The 23,573-nt window shown below is 36.3% G+C and overlaps 1 protein-coding gene across 1 annotated transcript; it reads right to left on the bottom strand.

The window, feature by feature from the left end:
• Positions 1-15,037: 15,037 nt before the first annotated feature.
• Positions 15,038-17,127, bottom strand: LOC145063031 (F-box/LRR-repeat protein At4g29420-like). Its single transcript, XM_079010632.1, has 2 exons — positions 16,659-17,127; positions 15,038-16,077 (listed from the first exon to the last, which is right to left on the bottom strand). Exons 1-2 carry the CDS (start codon positions 17,125-17,127, stop codon positions 15,134-15,136), a joined length of 1,413 nt encoding a protein of 470 aa, XP_078866758.1. The 3' UTR covers positions 15,038-15,133.
• Positions 17,128-23,573: the final 6,446 nt, after the last annotated feature.

The following is a 23,573-nucleotide window of genomic DNA, read 5'->3' as shown; positions in this document are numbered from 1 at the left end:
ATAACACAGAGTTTTGAGCATAATGCCACCATTGCATCTGCAATCCCAAAGGTCTTTATGATATAGGTATCCCCCAAGGGCGATATCATCCATATCTAAAAACATTAAAAGACCAATGTGCCTCACAATCTGAAAGTGTAATTAAAAAAGGATAACACTGATGTGACAACATTCCACTTACTTCTCTCTTAGCTGACAAGTGTATAGATAATCATACAGATACAATATTTGCTGCAATTGATCTTCATCAAGGGACAAGACCTAAAAGTTGGTGACAAATAAACTAAGAATTGATTAATTAGTTACTTATAATTACAAAATTTAAGAAACTAACTAAGCTAGATAACTCGATATCAACCGGGTATTGTGTTGCATTATTCTCAAGCCATCCAGACCTGTTCACCTGCAATGTACAACAGTAAAAATCTATCTAATGTGCAAAGTACAACAGCTCTAAATTTGTTATGAGATGATGCATATCGAAAGAGAAGCAGATACATCAACTGGGGACAACAAGTGAACATGTTTAGTATTTTGAAAGCTTTCAACAACCATTGACATGGAGTCTTCAGGGCGTGCTTTTTTAGTTAATCTTGCATGCTTTCTATGCTTTACAACCTGTTGTTGCTGATGGATGGAGGATGTGGAGTGATAGGGTCAGTTTGGTTTTTGGATTCCTGACCAAGGGGTCGGCTTAACTCACCTTCTGTTGCTCTTCAATGATCTTCTTTAGGTACTTCCCTTGGGCCTCTATTCATAATTGAAGCTGTCTTTGAACCTATACACTTTCATCATATACGTAAGCTACTTTACTTTACTTTGAAAAACCTATAGCATTTTATCTTAGGCAAAATAAGACCTCTAATTGCTCATGCAGTCGCTTTTGCACCTCCATCTGCAGCTTCAGTGCTTCTATAATCTGCATTACACTGCACAAACATATTTCACAAAATAAATTTCTAATTTTATTAAATCATTTAAATATATACTTTTATCATTATAAAAAAAAATGGGTTATAAGAAATGTATACCAATGATCCTTCAAGAATTCTTAATAATTCCGTTCCATCAGACAATAGAAAACAAACAAGACTTACGATGATCCATCCAAGCTGGAAAGCATGTCACCCGATTCTTTCTGGTCAAACACTTTTCCTTGCATTACCAATTTCACCAAAATAATCAATCAGCAGTCACCACATTTGTTTTTTTTGGGCTAAATGCAATAAACAAATGGCACCCTACTTATATATATATATATATATATATATATATATATATATATATATATATACATATACATCTCTTCAAATTTAGATTTCAGTATTTTGAATTATAGAATACCTTCAGAAGAGGAATTGGGGAGGTACTTTACCAACCTATATTTCTGCAAGTAGCTCTTGGCATGATATCTCCCACATGTTGAAAAATGAGCACCCATTTCACTGCAACAGCATACAATAATATAAACATCAACCCCCACCAAGCTCCTTATTTTTCTTTTTGAATTTAAAAATAAATAAATAAAAAGGATAACTACAAAGGACAGCATGGGGTATTGTTAAGCAACATCGTTCAGGCTTGAGAGAGGCAAGGCAACTCAGCAGCAGCTGTGGCAGTAAGTGATGCATGAGATTGTATTCGACCAATCATAGGCACAGGCTGTCCTACTCCTACTCCTTCGTTTGCTATCGACTCATTCACTGCCACTGGACCACCATTTTGATCAGAAGAGGATTGTGGCCTTCTTGAATATCGAGTCTTGTGGTTGAAGGAGAGGAGAAGAGAGGCAAGGGCATTAATGGTATTTCTGTTGCTAAACTTAAACGGTCTATGCCATGCATATTGCCCATATATACAGCAGGAGGGGGATAATGCAGATAACCTAGAGATACGTTTGGGCATATAAAAAATGATAAGGTTTGTACCTCAATCAAATACAAATTAAAATGAGAAGGGGAAATTAGTAGTTTCTTCATCATTGCACACTTGTATTACGTACAGACAATCAATCACCTTTTAAGTTACGTGAACGCTTTACATTTGAACCCAGCAGCAACATAAGCAACAAGAGTGTATCAAACTATAAATACCCAACATTTGCATACTAAGGCCCAAACTGAAAGAAATGTCTCTTGAATGTGTGTTGATCTTTCATTCTTCACACTATGTACAACATGGTGATAGGCATCCCTTGGAGAATTTGTTGATTATCCAAACGCACATCAGACCTTCAAAGTTTTTATTTCATTAGAATAGCAAAAGGGAAAACCCGATTTATAATCATAAAAGCGATTTCCTAGAATTTGATAGGAAGCAAAAACCTATCTTTTTGGAAATCGGAACTTTCTCAAAGAAGATTTAAGTGAAGATGCTAAGATTTAAGCAAAAACCTATCATTTTGGGAATTGAATCTTACACTTTGATATGCTCTCACTAAAACAAGATTCTGATTCATGATACAAATCAGAATATTGGCTAAAAGGTGTGTACAGAATACAGTAAATGAAGGATCAGGAAGCATGGTGAGAGGTCTAATGTAAAAGGAGCATCTATCTGAATATACTTTTATACATTTTTTCTGGAAAACTAGTTGCAAGTAGGAAAGAAGGAAGCGTTACTTCAGTTGTTTCATAGGGTGTAAAAATGATCCTTAAGTTTACTGATGTTTTAAGTAAATATAAGTTGACTGAATCTAGTAGGTAATTGTGTCTATTAACCATATATAGTAGTAAAATTTAGGATGGGATGAAAGAGGGTAGTTGAGAGCTTACCCTGACCTCTAAAATTGGGGTTGTCATTTGTTTTTCGTCTTTTGTTTTCTTCAATTCAACACAACACAGATTGAAATGTTCACTGCTGACAGCTTCAAGGTGCTTACTCAATTGAAAGAAGCAATCTGGTACTTCTGCAAGAGGAAGTTCTATAACCCATGTAGATCGTCTCTTTGTAGTTATACAATTATAAATTCTTTGTTTATAGAAGCTTTTGCAAGTTCTCTTTCCCTTACTTCCTTTGCGCACATGTAGAAGTCATTTTTGCGAGGATGACAGACCTTGTTATCGATCACAGTTCTTGTTATAATAATAATAATTCCACTTTTAAACCATCTCATTTCTAAAATTGAAGTATTTTATTGAGTAGTAACATATTACCAGGGTGGACATTGTCTGGAGATCCTTGCTGGAAAAACTTGGTGTGGTGATTCTTCTGAGCAATTATCACAAGAAACTTTGTGTTCCACTTCTCATCAAGGAATTTGCAGGCCTACCACACCATAATTACCATTTAAATCAAATTTGCTTAACAAAATAAGAAACTATTATATATAACTATTATAGGAAATACAAATACCTCGTTAATTTGGTCCAGTTTAATGTTCAACACCTGGTTGAACTGCGACTCGCTCACACCGTCCCTATTACAAATAAAATTCTAAATTATTACAAGGAATCTTGATGTTTCCAATGTACACAAAGAAAGAAAGGTTTGGGCTTTTGTTCTTAGTTTAAAGAAAATGACAACATAATATATTAAAATGACCAGAAGTCAAAGAAAAGAATTGACCTGAAGATGATAATCTGGTCCGGATTACGCTTGTCTAAACTTGTATAGAAGTCCAAGAGAAGCTCCCTGTCCCAAAGAAAAGAAAATCCCATCATTATGTGATGTGAATCTCAAACTTCAAACTCTTTATTTTTAGATATATATATATATATATATATATATATATATATATATATATATATATATATATATATATATAAGATTCTTAATAGCCAAAAGGACATGCTTGGTTCACAGATTCCATTCTATGGCATCTTTCATTGCAGCAGCAGCTGAGTTTGAATCCATCTCTTCGCCATTAACATGTTCCACACCATTATCTTGTGTTCCACTTCCACCCATGGAAAAAGTCTCAAACTTATCTAATGGAGATGTTTCATATTATTCCCGCGTTTAATTATGACCGTTAATGTCCCGAGTAAACACTGCAACAAAAACTCGACTATTTCTTTAAATCGAGGTGGGCTCGACTGGATTTGGAGACATCAGTAGGGCATGCAGACCATGCTAGCCTTAGAATAAATAGCGCGTCCAATGCAGCTTCTTGTGTTGCTTCTAAGCCGGTTTTGAGTGATGTCACCAAATGTAGGATGCTTAATGTTGCAGGCTTACCAAATCCATGAAGGGGGTCAATGTAATCAAAATCAAACACACCCCTACATACTCCAGAATTAGTGCTCCCGGATTTATTCATCTTGTGAACTATTTCCAGTGGATCAATAAAAACACTTGGGGGTGATGTGACAGGTGTTGATGCAGTTTCTAGAACCACAAATGGATCATCCATTGCTTTAGACGAGACTAAATTGAAGATACGAATTGATAATGTCGTCCCATTATATCTACAATAGCATCCTCCTCTGTGAGAGGACCTGAAATAAAAAAAAAAAAAAGAGCATCAGTAGACAAGATACCCTTGTTCTAGTTAAAAATACAAACCTATCCTTTACAACTGCTCGTGAAGCAGAACTGGAACAAAAGTGGTGACACTGGAATTGTGGTATAAGAAATTGAAGAAATTGTAGAATAGGAGTACAGAAATATGGAATATATAATCAATTGAGTGTAGAAAAATAGTGCAACTTATAGTAAAAAAATAGTGCAACTGATAGTAAAAAAAAAAAAAGAATTGTTGACACCTTGGAATTCAAGCTCCAAAACATGTATTTCATGTTATTTGTTATAAAGTATAGACCTTTAATGAATAATTACCAGCTAGTAACATACTAACTAACAACACCAACCAAGAAAAATAAATTAATCAAAGTTTCAGCATTTTTTTCTATAACTTTTTAGCATACCCATATCCTTATTACCCCAATACATACAAAAAGAACATACATGCCATGTCCTTTTAGGCTACAGGATACACTAACATATCACAAGGGTAAAAGAGTAATTCAACATCTTGCTATCTCTATCGTCTTGCTTTGTTCAAAGTCTTACCCTTGAAAAATTCACAAAGCATCCGATCAAGATCCTCCGTTGAATACCTTATGTACTTATTGGGATTCTTCCCATTCTCAACAAGGGCCCTGTAATTGTAAAAAACAGAAAACAAAATATTTGTTTACTTTTTTTTCATTTATTTGAGCCTGAGAATTGAGATAGATCACACAAAAAAATATGTACCCAAAACATTTAATGAAAGATCTGTATACAGGCAACAAGACTTCAACAACTGCCAGTCTGATAGATTCTCTAAGCTCTGTGGCAGGAACGGTCCATTGAGATTGTCTTTGATGAAGCTCTTCAAACTGACCATTTAAGATCTTCAACCTGAAGTTAAACCACCACATTTCAATTTATATATCAACCAATTTTTTAATTCTTTTTTAAAGATATAACAGATAGTTGAAAAGACAAACCTATACTTCACAAGAGCTCGTGAAGCTCCACTTCTGTTACCAGCTGCATCACCACCAACAGAAATGTACAAATAGCCTCAAGAGCAACTTCTAGAACCCTAAACTCAAAGGGCAAGTATTCAGGTGAAGTGTTACCAAACAAAAGGTTTTGAATATCCCAATATAATTGGTCATCATCCCTGAATTTTTAAGTCATCTAAACGCAGATCAAGGTTAATTAAATGAAAAAAAAAGGTCTTGAATATCTTCCTGAACTACTCACTGGTAGGAAAGAAATTTTTTTTCAAGTGTAACTACAAAGCAAGAAAGAGTGAATGCAAAGAATGAATCAAAGTTTGCAATTTCTTTTTTTTTTCCAACCACGAACAGATCATTTTATTGCAAATGAATCAACTTTATATCTCTTAAACTTGTAATAAACAGCACAAGAAATTGCACACTACAGATAGTTTTCATTTCATTCATTTTTACACACACACACACACACACACTCTCTCTCTCTCTCTCTCTCGATTTCTCTCTAGATCTCTTGTAGTATGGACAACCTGATGAAGGTGATCGAGAAATAAGCTCTGCCATGTTGTTCTATGGAATATTCTTATGTACTTCTTGCAGATAAAATGATGAAATAACTTCTTTTGTTTTAGAAATCAAGAATCTATAACTACAAGAAGATAGTGAAAGACCTCTATATTGTATATGCATAATCTATTGATGAAAGTTAAAAAGACAGAATTTGTATGAACATGTAAATGGGCATATATAAACAAACAAAAAATAATACCTTTGAAGAAGAAAGAACACCCCTTTCAAGGAGATCACCTCTTTTTAATCTCTCTTCAATGGAAGGTAGTCTTAAAAACCCTACAAACCATGCACAGGTACCCTAAGGATCTATTTGAATTTCCCATTCGTCTGTTCATCTTTGCCCCTTCAGATTGCCACACCACACCAACCCCTATAGCTTTCAATCGTCTTTGTAATTCCACCACATATTGTAACACATAGCTATCAAGAGAATTCAAAAGCAGAACTTCATCAACTGTTATGATGCATCACTAAGATTTATAGCTGATGTAGGTTTTGGTGGGAGGAGATGCTCTTTTAGGTCAACCATTGTGCCTGATATCACAACAGATATAAAGTAAAAAAATAATAGACGAAAACAAAATATTTGAATAGATAAAAACAGATATATATATATATATATATATATATATATATATATATATATATATATATATATATACCTCTGAGATCATTTCAGGATATTCTTTCAGCAAATCCTCTAGAACAAGATCGAACACCTAATTCCACAATCAATGACACAATGAAATCACAGTAAATACTATAAAAGAATCCAAGTAATTAACACAGAAATTGGGTATTATACCGCAATTTTTCCGCATCCTCGAGGAGCCTGAAGCAGTATCCAATTGTTACAGCCTCAGTTACCGAATTTGATACGATAAATTTCAACTTGCTAAAATTTTTTCAAAGATTAAATATGTCACAATGGAGGAAGAGAAAAAAAAGAGATTATGATATTCACGTATACATAATTGGAAGATATACAGAATATTCGAATAACCATCAACCGAACCTATAGTTGTTGTCGGGAGAATCGGAGAAGAGGGAGAAGATGAAATTGAGATCACATAGTCTTCTACGAAGAAGGACTAGCGCTTCCTCTGCTATTCCCCGACCCATTAGGCCCATCCGTACACTTTTCTCTCTGGTAGACTTCAACTATGAATCCGGTATGAGAATACAGGTTTCTTGATTCCCAGGGTTATAAGAACACGTAGAACCAAAATCCCCTATTTCCCCAAAATACGTCTTCTAAAATACAAAGGCGCTTGCCCTTTTTCGTTTCTGAGCATCAAAAACGGGGTGAGCTTGTATTTGGGTTTTCTGCAAAAGATGGAAACAAAGGAATTTGAGGTCAGGTGACGATGAGATCGTCGATGAGGAGAAATGAGCAAGGGGTTGCCGGAAGCGAGGCGAGTTCGCCGGATCGATGGTAGAGAGCGCTAAGTGAGTGAGTGTTTTGAGTCTTAAAAAAGCCCTAGAATTAATATCAATATCGGTCCCTGTGATTTTGTTATAAGAGACGCGCGTTTGAGTAAAATTATAAAACAACATCTGTAGAGGACACACACGTAAGATAAGCATCCTCCGTGTTTTTAATTTTTTTTTGTTAAGAGACTAAATTTAGGGGCACGCAAAAATGCGCGTCCTTGATCCTTCAAATTTTGTGAGAGATGACATTATTTTTAGCGCGCACACTTTAGCGTATCGTAAATTAGTGCGTGTCATTGTTTGCGCGTCGTAAAAGGCTATTTTTCTAGTAGTGAATGGTCGTATTTTGACTTGGTTGAAACTAAAACTTTTCAAGGAATTAATGAGGGTGTTTCTAATTTGTTTCAACCCTTACTAAGTCATTATAAAAGTCCAAAATAATTAACCAAACCAAAAGGTTAGCGGACAGTTTAATAAAACGCGGCTTATTAACGGAAGGAGGGGTTAAAATGACGGAATAATTTCGGGTTGTCACATCCATAGTTGAGTTGTAGTAGCTGAAACAACCTCTTCCCTAAACTGGGCTACAAACTACTCCCAATACATAGTCTCCAATCCCAAATATGCAATAGGTCGCATAGTAAATCCTTACCGTCCGATACAAGAGATCCAAGGCAAACTGGATCTACACCGAATATTTATGCCACATCGACCCACCTGCGCTCACCGGCGCTGAAATAATATCACCAATCCCTGCAACCAATTGTCTGCGAGCTGGAACATAACTTGATCATGGGTCACAATCCTGCTCACTCCTTCGAGCTCGAAAAAACTGAAAGGGCATAATCCTTGCCCTATAAAACAAAACCCAGTCCACCAAGTAACCATTCCACGTATAGCTGCCCAACCCCAGCTGAACATAATCATCACTCCTTTCCGAAGTCCCCGCGACTCACATTCCAGCCTCAAGCAAAACCCATGAAGCCTCACATCTAGAAACTCATGTGTTAGCCTCTCCCGATCAATCTGCGGAATATAACGAGTACATAACATCTCCCTAATCCCACATAACTGCAGCCCTCGGCTCATCAGAATATTTACCAGTAACAAATCCCAGTACTAGAAAGCTCGACCAGCTCCTCCCCCTGCCGTCGTTAGAGTTTTTAAAGCTGTTGCGACAGCCGTCTCAGCAATGGCTGCATAGAGCTCGTCAGAATACACAATCATGGCGGTCCTGATAGACCTAATCATCTCCGGAATTTGTCCCCGAACAATCTCAATCACCTCCTCCTGGATGATCTCCCTGACACGATCCTTTGACAATACTGGCCTATCCTGGCTGTTAGCTTCCGATCCTGACCCGAATCCGGTCTCAAAACGTCTTGTAGCCATCATTCTGATAATACAGCAGAAAGATCTCATATAGTCCATCTAATAACCGAGAACAAACTCCTAACTAAACCCTAGGGGTTGTGACTTCCTTGCTACACGTATGGGTCCGGTGCTTTCAGTAGTACGGGCCCATACTACCTTCCACACATTCCCATATTTGTCTCAAGTATCACCACAACACCCTAACAATGTACATAAACATAGAGAGCGCTCAATTCTCACTCCCAGAGGAATGCTAAATATCTCATAACTGGCCTCCCGGCCTCACACAACCCACCCATCCATGAAACTTCCACCAACCCTGCAGCACTAATGTATGCTAGCTATATATAACGCTGGACCCCATAGACTTTCGAATATCCAATCCTATCCTAAGCACCCAATCAAACAAGAACAGAACATAAGGCTAAATCAAACATTCTCAGGCTATAAGATCTTAATTATGTACGGCCGTGATGCATACACTAAGCAACTACAATAATGATGTCAATTTCATATAAGGAAAAACCCTAGGCTATCAAGCATCATATAATCAGGCAATTCTGTCATGTAATTCCTGAAGATCCCTAGCCTGGTACGAGCATGTTGTTCTAACATACCACATAATCCAACACTGTATGGTATTTTGGGGTCGCTTACTGGCTCCGGCTGATCGTACACCCATCATCCTCCTTTACTTATTTTGAAAACCATTTAAATAATTTTTAAAACCTTTCCTCGATTTGAGACTGGATTCACATGAATGCTCCTCCAATTCACTCAAACCAAGGCTCTGATACCAAATTGTAACATCCATAAAATTCAAGTCAATTCAAAACTTTTTAAAACATTTAAAAACCATTAAGTTATTACAGTTTACTTTCAAAATAATTTAAACATCAGAGTATCCCCATAATCAATCATGAAAATGTAAGGAGGTGCACGATCACGCCTTCGCCTTCCCGCAATCATCAGAATACCTGAAACAATAATCTATAAATGTAAGCTCGGAGGCTTAGTGAGTTATCCCCAAAATACCAACCCATACTAACCAAAAAAAATATCGTATCAATACAAATACAGAACAACATGCATAATGAGCCGTCAGCATGACTGGACTGCCTCCTACGGGCCTACATCCTATCTGGACTGCTCCCGAGCCTTCGGCATGACTGGACCGCCTCCTACGGGCCTACAGCCTATCCGAACCGCTCGTCGGGCCTTCAACATGACTGGACCGCCTCCTACGAACCTACAGCCTATCCGGACCGGCCCGAGTATGTTGGCCTCAACCGCACAAAGCAGGACACCGCCTCAACCCAACCCCCAAACAAACAATCATGTGCACATGGATAACATACAAATAATATTATGCATATAACAGTCAAACCAATCTAACAGATCTCTAACCTTAGCAACATCCTGTAAACAGGATACCGACCTAACAGGTCACTGAGCATAACATATCATACCGACCTAACAGGTCACTGAGCATAGCATATCACCATCCTAACTACCAGGATGTAAATCAGTAAGCATATTATACGATAATCCGAATACAATCCATAAGGGCCGGCCTTGGTGCCTTAGACCCTATTGATATAGTGAGGATAACTCACCTGGCATTGTTGAAGTCCTGCAGATAAAACTCCAGCTGCTGGTTGACAGCTTCCCGAACTGTCAACATCAAACAATACCCAATTAATAATTGGGTTCCAAGCCCAAAGTCCAACTCACACTCCAAGGGCCTAAAAGTCAAGTAATGGGCCAAAGCCCAATATATGGCCTAATTTTTCAAATTGGGCCCAGACCTCTACATGGTCTTTCCTTAAGGCCCATCCAATTATTCCAGTCCAATTCCTATGGCCCAATATCACATAATCATAAAGGTCCAATTATGGCCCACCTATGGCCTAATTTTCCAAATTAGGCCTAAGTCATCACATGGTCCTTATCCTAAAACCCATACAATTATTTTGTCTATTTACTTATTCTTAGGAAGCCCATTAATAGCCAATCATCGAAACCCAATAGAAAGGCCCAATTCAAGGCTCAGGTGAAATTAGGGCTTTCACATGAAATGATGATTAGGGTTAAGTGTTTCTTACTTAACCCCTTAAGGACTTAATCCATTAAGTCCAGTATTGTTAAGTTAGTTTGCCAATGATTATTAATTATTATTTTAGGTTTAGTAATTAGTTCTCGTGTGTGTCCAAGATGATTTCCACAATTAGGGTTTTATGCCCTTATGGTTTTCCAAACCCTAATTAGCGTTTTCCAACCCAATACTAGTTCATTAGTCCATTGGTTGGGCTTTTAGGTCACATTGGGCTTTATTGTCTCATTAGGGTTCTATTGGGTCCACTAGGGTTTCAATTGTCTCACAATGTCCAACACCCCTCAAACGAGGTCCAAACACAACAAAACACACCGCCACCCGACACGGCGGCCGGTGGCGGCAACCACCACTCTACGGTGGTGGTTTTTGGGCTTTTCTTCCATTATTCAAATTTGTTACAATTTACAATAGTATCTAAATAACACACACACACACAAAATAATGCACTCATAACAACATACACACCCTCCATGGTGGTCCTTGAGGCGGCAGCCCCCATGGCCGACGGCCATGGTGGTTTTCCTTGACTTTTCTCTGGCAACAGCAACCCGAAACACCGAAGCTTGTGAGACACGCTGAAAATATGCACACACACTCATAACAGCGGCTAGTATCAGCATCGTCGACGGCAACCACCATGGCCGGCTGCCATGGTGGTTCTTCACGACTCTCAATCGACAGAACCACACACACACACTCTCACCGCAACCCACGAACCATAGCCACAACACGATATGAATACCGAGAACATACTTACCATGTGACCCATGGCTGGACACATACACGACAACCACCCTTGGAGGTGGCAGATGCTGATCGGAACTCAGAATAAGAGTTATGTGAGCGGCAGCGGGCAGAGCTGGAACGTTGCATCGGAGAAATGACGACATCGATTGCGATTTGCGAACCACAGCAACGGCAATGGAGGCTTCAATCGCTCATAACACCCAAGTCGCTGCCCACAATTCCAAAACGACCCTCGTCTGTTCTCTCTATCTTCCGATTATTCGTCTGGCAACAAGGTCCGCCGGTGGCATTGGGCGGTCGGAGCAGTGACATGAGGAAGGGAGGTGGCAGCTAGTCGATAGGGAAGAAGATGGTGGCTGCAAAATAAAGTAGGAGTTAGGGTTAGGGTTACCGGTTGGTAACGTTTAAATACCCCTCCTCTTACCCATTTTTCCATAATGACAAAATCACCCCCTCCATCTTCTTTTCTTTCAACTTTAATCCAAATGTTACCATTTCTACCCTAGCTCTAGAAACTCTTTACAATTTAAATCCTAAATTTACCCAACAACCCCTCCTTCTACAAACCTTTCCAATATAGGTCCAAAATTTACCTTTCAGCCCCAATTTCGAAAATATTTTCAATCTAAGCCCATCATTTACCAAGCAACCCTTGACTTATGAAAATCTTTGCAAATTAATTCCCAAAATTATACTTTAATCCCTGGGGATTTAATTCTTGCCATTTGGCTTCTTGAAACCAACAGGCCACTAATTATTATTCCAATTTGGGCTCAAATAATATATAATAATAACAATAATAATAATAATTTCTCGGGATTCCTAATTTATTATTAAAATACTCTACTTAAAACGGGATGTTACACAAAATACTAATAAAAACTATTTAAAACGATGCATAAATGGCATCTAACACTTATATCGGTTTCCTTTTGTATGGTTTTGACATCATCAAATTATGAGAGATTATGTGGTCAAACCCCATAATTTAATGAATCAAATCATTGCCAAATATGAGGCTAATGGCTTCGACGCGTGTTTACCCTGACACGGACAACCTCAACGTGAAGGTTGAAGACCCAACAACATGTCTCAAGGAGATGTATGGTCCAAGATATTGTTGATCTCTATACTTTGTGATAAGGATCATATCTACTTCAAGAGAATGTAATGTTTCCTGGTATGTGGAAAGACTCTGATTGTTTTGGTTATTTATCATGACTTGGACTTAGTATTTATGAAAATGTAGGGTTTTGATAGTTTTAGTCTTTTGTGTTGTATTTACTAAGAGAATGTAATGTTTCCTAGCATGTGGAAAGACTCTGATTTTTTTGGTCATTTATCATGACTTTGACCTAGTATTTATGTAATGTAGGGTTTTGATAGTTTTAGTCTTTTATTTTGTATTTAATTGCTTTCTATGTGAAAGTTATTTTCAAGAGTGTGTTCATAACCATAACTTGTTTTTAGTTATCTATGGAATGTATGAAACTGATTATCAATAATATAGTTGGTTTTTGAGTAATTTGTTTGTGTTATTTATGTAGTTTTGTTGTTGATTGAGAAGTTAGGAACCAACAGTTATTGAGTTTATCATTGATGGTTATTGTACAAACAGTTTAAGTAACTTAATCATTGTTGGGCAATCATACTCTTTTTTTATATAATTGTTTGGGCTGATATCGTCAGTATGTTGCTTCACTCATGGTCTATAGCCTCTTTTTCTTTGACCATTGAAAATTAGGGTATAGTTCACATTCATTAGATTGTAAGATGGATAAAGCATTTCTCTCTAGTTCTGGGAAGTTTGTATTTTGAGCACTCATAGTCATCGCCTGAATACATATATTGATATTTTGATGAAGGGATATTACAATGAAACAGTTAGTATATAGATAAGGAGATCCTCTAATACACCCTCTTAATTTCACCTTAAACCCCATGTGCTCCATTATGGAGTCAATAAAGTACTAGCTAAGCAAATCAAACGCTTTCTAAAATACCATCAAAAGTACTTTTTTCGTTCGATGCTCACAAACTGATCGAGACTAACCGCCAAACAGATCACCTTTCTTAAGTTGTAAAGCAAAGACTTTGCCTACATTTTTATAGGGAGCCGACAAGACTCATCATCATGAAACCTCTAAGACTGATAAGGTATTTGACCTTGCGAGAAGCCATAATAAAATACGAATTTCATCCCTTAATAAAGGAGGTTGATTCGTTAAAATGATTGTAGAAAAAATTAGTGATAAACTTTCAATAAGACGCCAAGTTTTCATTGAACTTGTCAACAAAAAAGCGAAAAGCTTCCAATTTGATCTTAGAAGGATCATAAATACATTGTCCATCTAAGATAACCCTTTAATTCTTTCACACATTCCATTATTATTAATACGTTTTGGAAAATTTGGAAATTTCGGCTTGTTCGATCTCCCATTTAATCATAGATTTTTGTTTAAATACTTGATTCTCAACAATCTCTTAGTTGAGCACTTCCTTTGTTAATGAATATATTTTCCAACCTTTCAGAGTACGCAAGATCTCGAGTCTTGGCGATCAATTACTCATTTTTGTCAACCTGTTTATTGGAAATACCCATATCATTGTTGTTTTTCGAATTTAAGACATAGCAGGTCTTTAATCTCATGTTTGACATCTTTAATTATACATGCCACAGCACAATCCGATTTACGATGAAACATAATAAAAAACCATGCCTCGATAACAATTGAGAGTCCATTAATCAACAACCAAGAGTTCAAGAATGTAAAGGGTGTAGGCCGAAATCCTGGAATAAACAAGAGAGAATAGTCAGGCAGTGATTGGAAAGCTTCATATGAAGCACAACCACCGCTGCATTGGGCCAATTGTTTAGAAAAGAACAAAAAATGATATTTTCTAGTTTACTCGTTTTGGTAGCACACTCATTCATCCATGTATACTTTATGCCTACTCAAATTAAACTCATGAAGATCAAAACCATTCATAAAGTCATTGAAAGCGTGAAGCACCCGGTACATTGAAGGAATTACATTTTCAAGCTTCCCGAAATCATATTTTGTTTACATCTCCAAAAGAAACATTCAAATGTCAATTACCCTACAAGGAAGAGGAATGTTTGTCTATAACATCAACAATGAAACGAAAAAAGAAACACGTTTTTGTTAATTATGAGTACACTTCATATCTTTGTCTATAGTGTTGAAACAAGTTTTTGCTAATAAACATCAAATGCAACGCAGAAAACTATATATAGAAAAACATATAGACTGAGAAAACAATATAATATAATTAAACTTATATTATGCGCATACGCATACGCATAAGCATCCACATACGATCGTTTTTAAACCCTCGATTAATATAAACATACTACCATAACAAACAACAACATTCCAAAACATGCAACCATCTAAATACCTTTCTCCACATCTTCTCAACGTCTTTGTTTCTTTACACATCGAAGCTCAGGCTTCTTGTAAGATGATATTTGCATTAAATCTTCATCACTAATCCAAGAATCTTCCTTTCCTTCCTCCCATGTTCCCCATCTCCAATTTAGTTTAGGCCACCTCAGCATGCATGTCCGCATAAAATCTTTAGATACATTAGAAGAAACATTACGGTGGATAAGTAAAGAGACATCTACCAAGTTATAGCATTGATCCAATACATAAGCAACCGAATATAAAGTCGATGAAAGGTCAACTATCATCAGATACCCACAAAAAGTTTTCAATCCTTCCATCCCAATCCCAAATATGCTAGCCCTCGTCTGAAATGCCGACCATGCCCTTGACCGAAAACATAAAGAAGTCATGTTGGGGAAAATATTGATCAAATTCTGTAGGGTAAATTTGAATATTCCAAAAGGCCCTCTAATCAAACCTAGTGAATCCAAAGTTAGATGATCTAGGGTATCTGTATATCGAAGCTGAGCAAGTAAGGGGTAAATGAGTGAAGCCTCAATCCAAGCTGTTTTTATACTCCCATACCTTCTGAGTAAAAGTGGGTCCGCATGAGGAATGGAAAGATGGAAGTGAGTTAACAATGGAGCTTCAACACGAATTGCAGCACGCTTTTTACACTCGATTCTGAGTGTGATAAGGTTGGGTGCGATAACATTTATAAATGGTGGAGCATCAGTTATAGTCCAGTGACATGTTTTTAGGTGGAGAAGATGGATTTTGGGTAGTTTAAATCCTCTAACATCTATCAAGTTAAAAACTTGAAGATTAGGGAAGGACTTATTCAACTGGGTTAATTCCTTATCATTTAATCGCATGGATTCGAGTGTTAAACTTGTTACCATTAACATCTGATTCAGATTGTCCACAGAAAGCCATGCATTCTTCACCTCTAATTCAACAAGATTGTGACCTGAATCAAGGAAAACAAACAGGAACATTAAGAATACCCAATGAGGAACAACTTCAAAGTATGCCATATCATGTATTATGAAAAATGATGATCATTAATAACCCTTTTCAAGGATAATTTGGTCCCGATAAAAGATTAAACTAAATACAAATCATAAAGATTCTAAAAAACAGTTGATTACATTATTGGAATTGATAGCTTATTAGAAGAATATGGTAGAAATGAAAGAATAAGAGTTATAAATAACCATTGTTTATGAGGTACCGAGGGAATCTTTATCCTTACACTTGATGCAAACTCAAATGCTTACAGTAAACAAAAGAACAGCAATTGACACTAACTTTATCCATTTCTTGAAAGATCGTAATTACTTCAGCCAAAAATTCAAGATTAATCGACTACAGTTTACCAAAAAAGTAACGGTAGGTGATATTAAGAACCCTAAAAAGGTACAGAATTTCCGTTATTGCAGATCAGATCTGTGACGGATCTTATCATTTAAAAGGATGGACTTCGCAATATCGCAACAGCGTCACTATAGAATATGAAGAAAAAAAAAATCCAGCATATAAAGAACTTACAGTAAGCAGACACCAGAAATAAAACATTCGATCGACGGTGAAATGACTGAGCCCAAAAATCAGAAATTGAAAGGGTTTTCAACGATCCGGAAACCCGAGGCAGCCACTCCATAATGAAATCCCAATCGGTGAGGTGCAGATCATTTGCCTTATCTTCAACGTCAACGTGCAACAGATCTCGGGGTTGGTTCTTGACGCCGATACGCACCGATTCAACAACTGTCAAGTTCGATAGAAGATTGAGGAAAATCGTCTTGAGAGGGGAAGTTATTTGGGAAGAACTTGAAGCATTTGAAACCCTAGATCTTGATTCGATGCAACCTGACAATGGCCATTGTAGATTTATAGAATGAAGACCTGGAGAGAGAGTATTGAAAGTCTTCCACGCAGCTCGGCAGCAAGCTACGGCCGCCGAGTCGTCGACTCGACTCAGTATTTCGAACACTAGAATTTCAGGAAGAGTCTCCATGCAAGCAGTGAAAGATGTACAAAGGGAAAATGGATTTGTTACATATTTATCCCTTTTCAATTTACGTTTACTTCTCAAGCTTTGAGTATTGTTCATTATTGCCCCTTAACTATTTACTATTTATAGAAAATCTTTTTAATTTAAATCATTTATCTGTAAAGATTGCTTAGCACTTCTAGACAAAATAGAGTTCAAAAGTTAACAATCGAAGATATTATAATACTTTTTTGTTAAACAAGAGTGTTTTCTGTAAATAAATAAATAAATAAATAAATAAATAAAATGTCATTTTTCTTTTCTTTTTATTTACAGTATTTTTTATCTATTTTTTAAACCTCATATATATAAGAAATCTTCGTATATAATATTTATTTTTTCATTTTCGACTCTTTAACACATTTTTTCAACGACATTGTTACTAAGTTTGACCGCAAATGTTTTGAAGCGATTACCGACAAGTATTTCATTCAGAACAATATATATTTTTTTTATAATATTCAGTTGATCGATATTCAAAACGGTTTAAGTGAGTTTTTATTTATTTATTTATTTATAATTTACTACCATGGATACGTCAAACTAACATATTTGAAACCTAGAAGATTACATTGTCTAATTTAACTGAAATCCTGATTTTGTTGCAAATTGAATCATTCGACCGGCATGTTTCATGTGTTTTCATGTTTTTCATTTGCTGAATAGACAAAAAGTTGATGAGACTTCCGCGTATGTTCATAGTTGGAAAATAGTTGGGTTAAAGTAGGGGTGTCAAAAAGTCACACAACGTGATAAGAATACATGACACAAAACGAATGTGTCAACCATATCACTTCATTCAAATGTATCAATGTTGAAAGCTGACGATACAACCGTCCATCGAGCATCATCCGATCTACGCTCTAGCAATAATAAGATCCACATCATGATGTGCTACCAATTAATTGTTTTGCACTAAAGTAAGTATTGTTTTTAGAAGCATAGTATGTAATAATCAAATAATTATATTACTTACATCACATGACAACTATCCTTCATGACTATTTGCCTATAACCGTGTCCAAAACTCAAGCGAAGCAAAACCAATCAAATTGTTCTTTCACCAAGAAAGGGTTTTGTCTTTATATACACTATGTACGGTAGGCTCTACAAGATTGTCCAACGATGTTGGTTGTTGCCGAAGGTTTGTATCGATCGGATACACTTCAAGTATAAAGATGAAAGTAAAACTTAATCTAAGAAAATAAAGAACAAAAAGTAAATAAAACAAAGAGTTCTCCAAATTGTTCTTTCACCAAGAAAGGGTTTTGTCTTCACCAAGAATACGGGTTGTCATAAAGACGATTAAAGCAAAGCCGAAGTCTCTACATAGGGTTTACCCTAATGTAGATTACATACTAATATATACATGTGAATCCCATGATTAAAGGGATTGTATCTTATATATAATAATAACTTATCTTCATTATAAAGATAACGAATCTGCTATCTATTTTATACTTATCTATATCATTACCTAATATACAAAAGATTATAATAGAATAACTATACTATGTACTTATGTTGATAAGCTTGATACGTTAGCGATGGTAGTAATGAATACTTTGACACTGACAATTGTATAGAGTGTTTGATTCATCATATCATAAGGTGTGTGACAACCCGACACTTTTACACTGTATAATCGATCCATATATCTATAATTCACTTGAATTTAGCATCTTTTAGCAGAATGTTGGGTCCGTACGAGTGCTTTAGGCTTAGTATATCATAGATTTGGGCCTTAAGAAGGGTTAGGAAGGGTGTTGTATCACAAAATCAAGCCAAACACGCCAAGAGAGGTGTGTGCGGCCAGCCAGCCGCACACCCAACCGCAAACCCCCCTCCAGCCTCACACCCGACCCTATATATAGTAGAGGACCCTTTTCTATTCACTTTTGGTTGCACCTTTTCTCTCTCTCTACTCTCTTTCTCTATAAAAGTCGTCCAAGAACACTTAGAAGGCCTCCAAAACGTGAAGAACTTCATCTTTTAGCTTGTTATCGAGGTAAAACACTTGAATCCAAGCTTAAAACTCATAGTGTTCTTCGTGTTCTTCACCCCTTGAAGGAGTGCGGCTGCACACCTTTATCAGGTGGCCACACACACTCAAAACATCCTCCAAAGTGAGGGTATGGCCTCTATTATCGATCTAAGACTTACTTTAACACCTGAAACCCCTCACAATCGACATTTTGGGCTCAAACCAGGAGTGTACGACTGCACACTCATGTGTATGGCTGCACATACCCCCTGTACGGCCACACACTCCAGTGTGCAGCCTCACACACACAAGTATGGCCGCATTCCCTAGCCACACACTCACTTTTATGGCCAGACACCCACTCTAATACTCATATTTGGCCTTAAACTTGCATAGATCATTAAATATGGAACATGGGACACTTAGCCTTAGTGATTCAAAGCCCTTAGGGTGATTCCCCATCATGTTTAGTCATGAAACACCCTAACTCTAACTCATATATGTGTCACCATATGACTAATAGGGACCACTTGCGTTCAGAGCATCCGTTGACACTCAGCACTCATATCGACCGCGCACTCGAACCCTACGTTAAACTGTGAGTTCATACCCCTTAATTAACCTTTCAAACGTTTTTGAATGCTTATATGGGGGAATACAAGTTGAATCCAACATGCTATAGTATCAACAATATGTGATTTATAGCTTGCAACTAAAGGGATTTTCTATATTTTTGAATTGCTTTGACAACAAAACTATTCTAAATGTTTATTTAACTCATTTCCCACGTGAAAATTTTTATAAAAACTATTTCCAAACTCTTTCAAACTTCCTTTGTTTTCCCAAACCCTATCTACATCAATATATTTATATAAGTAAGACTTGAAGGACTTAGGACTGATAGCTCACCTTACTTCCTGTTCTTGTTTGATTGTGGACTTACAGTACTTTGTTATCTGTCCGACTGTCGTTGATTTCTTAGTTATATATCATATATATTTGTGTTGGATATAAAAGCCTTCATTTCAAGTTCAATAACTTTGTGTACCAAAGGCACACAGCTAACACTTCTATTTAATTATAATAGGTATAGTTAAGGATTTCCACTCGTTACTATTATTACCATGATACTTACTATAGTTAGTATTGTTATGAGTTGATACATGATTAATAATGTACAACGAGGGTACTAAATACTATATAAGAGAACACTCAATACATTATACCAAGAAGTACATTATACACTAATACAAGAGAATATACTAAAACAGAATGTGATATTCTACTTCTCGATACGACACTTCATTGTGTTAACACCGTGTAACCAAAGTCTCTTGGAGGGAGAGTGGGCATTATATGTATAGATCTATACGGGACAGACACTCCCACATCCTGACTGCTAGCTACAGACGCGCCGACTAGGCCGAGGGATGACAAAATGTCACCATACTACATATAACCTGGAGGGTCATCAGTTAGTCGATCGTCAATCAGCATGGTTACGTACGAGTCCACATTCTAACCTTTAACTAACACATTATGAATTAAAGGCCAAACAGACTCCCTGAGGTGTATTGTACATTTAATACTACCTGGAGCCTGCATTTTATTACATTTAGTCGGCAATGATATTACTGGGGTAAAACATTATTTTCCCAATTACCTTACATGAATGAAGCCTAATGCTATATTTTCATATTAATAATTTCCTTGGGAAAACTTTTACATTTCTAAAGGATCAAACTTACAAATAACCGAGTCTGGGTAGAAGACCACTTATGCTAGAAAATATAGGATTTTCTAGAGATCATACTATTTTCAAAACTTTGATAACAACTATTTTACTACATGATTGAAAACACTTTTTATACAAGCAAAGACACTAAATACTTATGAACTGACCAGCTTTATGTTGATACTCGTTTTCAAAATAACTTGTATTCTCACGTCAACAATAGGCAGGTACTGATGCAACTTTTGAGAAGATGGAGCTCTTACAAGACTCATCTTTTATTTTGTTTATACTTTTGATGTCTAACAAACTGTATAGAACATGCTTGTATTACAATTATGATGATAATGCAACAGATGTTGTTGCTTGTTTTTACTATTATGCATTGTTATGATACTGTACATGACGTCCTCCACCCCAGAACGTATTCCGCCGTTCTCGGTTTTGTGGTGTGACAAGGTATGACCTTACAATATCCCCTTATCTAATTATGTCAAAACTAATCTTATAGATTTGAATTTTGAAAACGCTATAATCCAATGAGGATATCCATGTTGCCATATGATTTTTAGGGAGCTAGAAATTTTTATATGGGGTACAAACATTATCAATAAATATTCTATATAGTTATAATATTCGGGGCATTAAAAAACCTAATATAATCTTTTCAGTTAGAGGTACAATAACATAAAACATGTTTATAAATAATTTTTTTATATACATAAAACGATTTTTTTGGGGGTGCTATAGTACCCCCATCTGGTTCCGCCACTGATTTTTAGTACGAGTAACTTGCGGTGCATTGGAAGACACTTATAAAAATAAAATTTATACTTTGGCGTTGTAGGAAAACTTTATTTTTATATTTAATCAACTTGTTTTCTTGAAAGTTATTTACTACGAGTAAATACGAAAAGAAATGCAATGTGAGACATTAAGTTTATACAAATTTTCAATTTTGACTCTGTGTTATTTTTTTCAATTAAGTCACTAAGTTTATAATTTTGTTGCAAATTTAATCATTCGACCGACATGTTTCATGTGTTTTCATGTTTTTCATTTGCCGAATAGACAAAAAGTTGATGAGACTTCCACGTATGTTCATAGTTGGCAAATAGTTGGGTTAAAGTAGGGGTGTCAAAAAGTCACACAACTTGATAAGAATACATGATACGAAACGAATGTGTCAACCATATCACTTCATTCAAATGTATCGGTGTTAAAAGTTGACGGTACAACCGTCCACCGAGCATCATCCAATCTATGCTCTAGCAATAATAAGATCCACATCATGATGTGCTGCCAATTAATTGTTTTGCACTAAAGTAAGTATTGTTTTTAGAAGCATAGTATGTAATAATCAAATAATTATATTACTTACATCACATGACAACTATCCTTCATGACTATTTGCATATAACCGTGTCCAAAACTCTAATGAAGCAAACCAATCAAATAATTGTAAGCAAAACGACAATGAACCACCCCGTTCTTTATATACACTATGTATGGTAGGCTCTACAAGATTGTCCAACGATGTTGGTTGTTGCCGAAGGTTTGTATGGATCGGATACACATCAATGTTGACAGTGATCCAATCATCCAGTGGAGTATAGATGACGACCACGGACTATAATAGACAGTCCAGTGGAACGCTAGTAGGCTTGTAACCTGTAGGTGTTTTTGAACTAGGTGCTCATTAGGTATTTTGAACTGGGTGTGTTCACTGGGTATTTTTGAACTAAGTGTGTTCGCTAGTTATTTTTGAACTAAGTGTTCACCAGATGTATTGGACTACGTGTTCACTAGTTATAATCTATAAACCTTGGTAACGATAGACTTCGTACCTATTCCTTAGGATAATCCTTAGGAATAAATAAACGAGGAGTAGCTGATTCTTAGGGTAGATCCTTAAGAGTAAAGAAGATAATGGGGATGGGTAATTGGGTTGACTAATTGTTTGAAGATTAACCATAATAATTATATTATTGTGGGTTGAAAACCTTATGTACTCACCAGGTTTCCCAACTTGAAACACTCAGTTTATTTATATCACAGGTGTTGATATGAAGTCACATTACACTGAGAGATTAAGGAGATATAAATCTCTAGTGATAATGAATGTAAGTTCTGTTTTTGCTTATGTTTCTGTATTGACGATGACATCCCAAATGTTTTAAAATGAATAAAAAATTCTTTTCTTCGGAAATGCCTTGTAACGTATTTATCATGTTTTACTGGGAACAAATTCCGCAACATTTTTATTAAAAAAGGTACTCTGATTTTTATAAAGCATAAAAAAATGGTCTTTTCTGGCCGTGAAAATGGGGATGTCACACGTTACATCACTCACCCCAGTTAGGGTTTAGAATTTCCGAACATGTGAAACTTCCGAGTGATACTTTGTATTATGATAGAAAGTTGTACATAAGAAAGCGTAGAATATACCCTATCATACAAGCTCTCAATGAGTTTATCGGTTTGACCTATTGATTTTTGTTGACTTTAACTTGATCAGAATTTGACGGTTGTCACATAACAGAATTGGAATCAACAGATTCAGAGTTCAAAGAGACATTTGTTTGACAATCAACAGAATTAGCAGTACTCGAATTATTTATGTTCTCCTTGTTCTCATCTTCCACTACTTTACCTGCACATGAAGTAGAATCATTAGTATCATTCACCTCAATA

Source organism: Lactuca serriola, chromosome 7 (genome assembly GCF_051521515.1).
Source record: "Lactuca serriola cultivar US96UC23 chromosome 7, Lser_US96UC23_V15, whole genome shotgun sequence".
Classification (NCBI taxonomy): domain Eukaryota; kingdom Viridiplantae; phylum Streptophyta; class Magnoliopsida; order Asterales; family Asteraceae; genus Lactuca; species Lactuca serriola.
Note: the sequence above shows the minus strand (reverse complement) of the source record. Positions and strands in the feature narration are given on the sequence as shown.

Coding starts and splice junctions, on each gene's coding strand:
- LOC145063031 (XM_079010632.1), bottom strand. CDS start 17,127: ATGGAGACTCTTCCTGAAATTCTAGTGTTCGAAATACTGAGTCGAGTC. Junction 16,078..16,658: donor ATTTCTGGTGTCTGCTTACT/GTAAGTTCTTTA, acceptor TCCTTGATTCAG/GTCACAATCTTGTTGAATTA.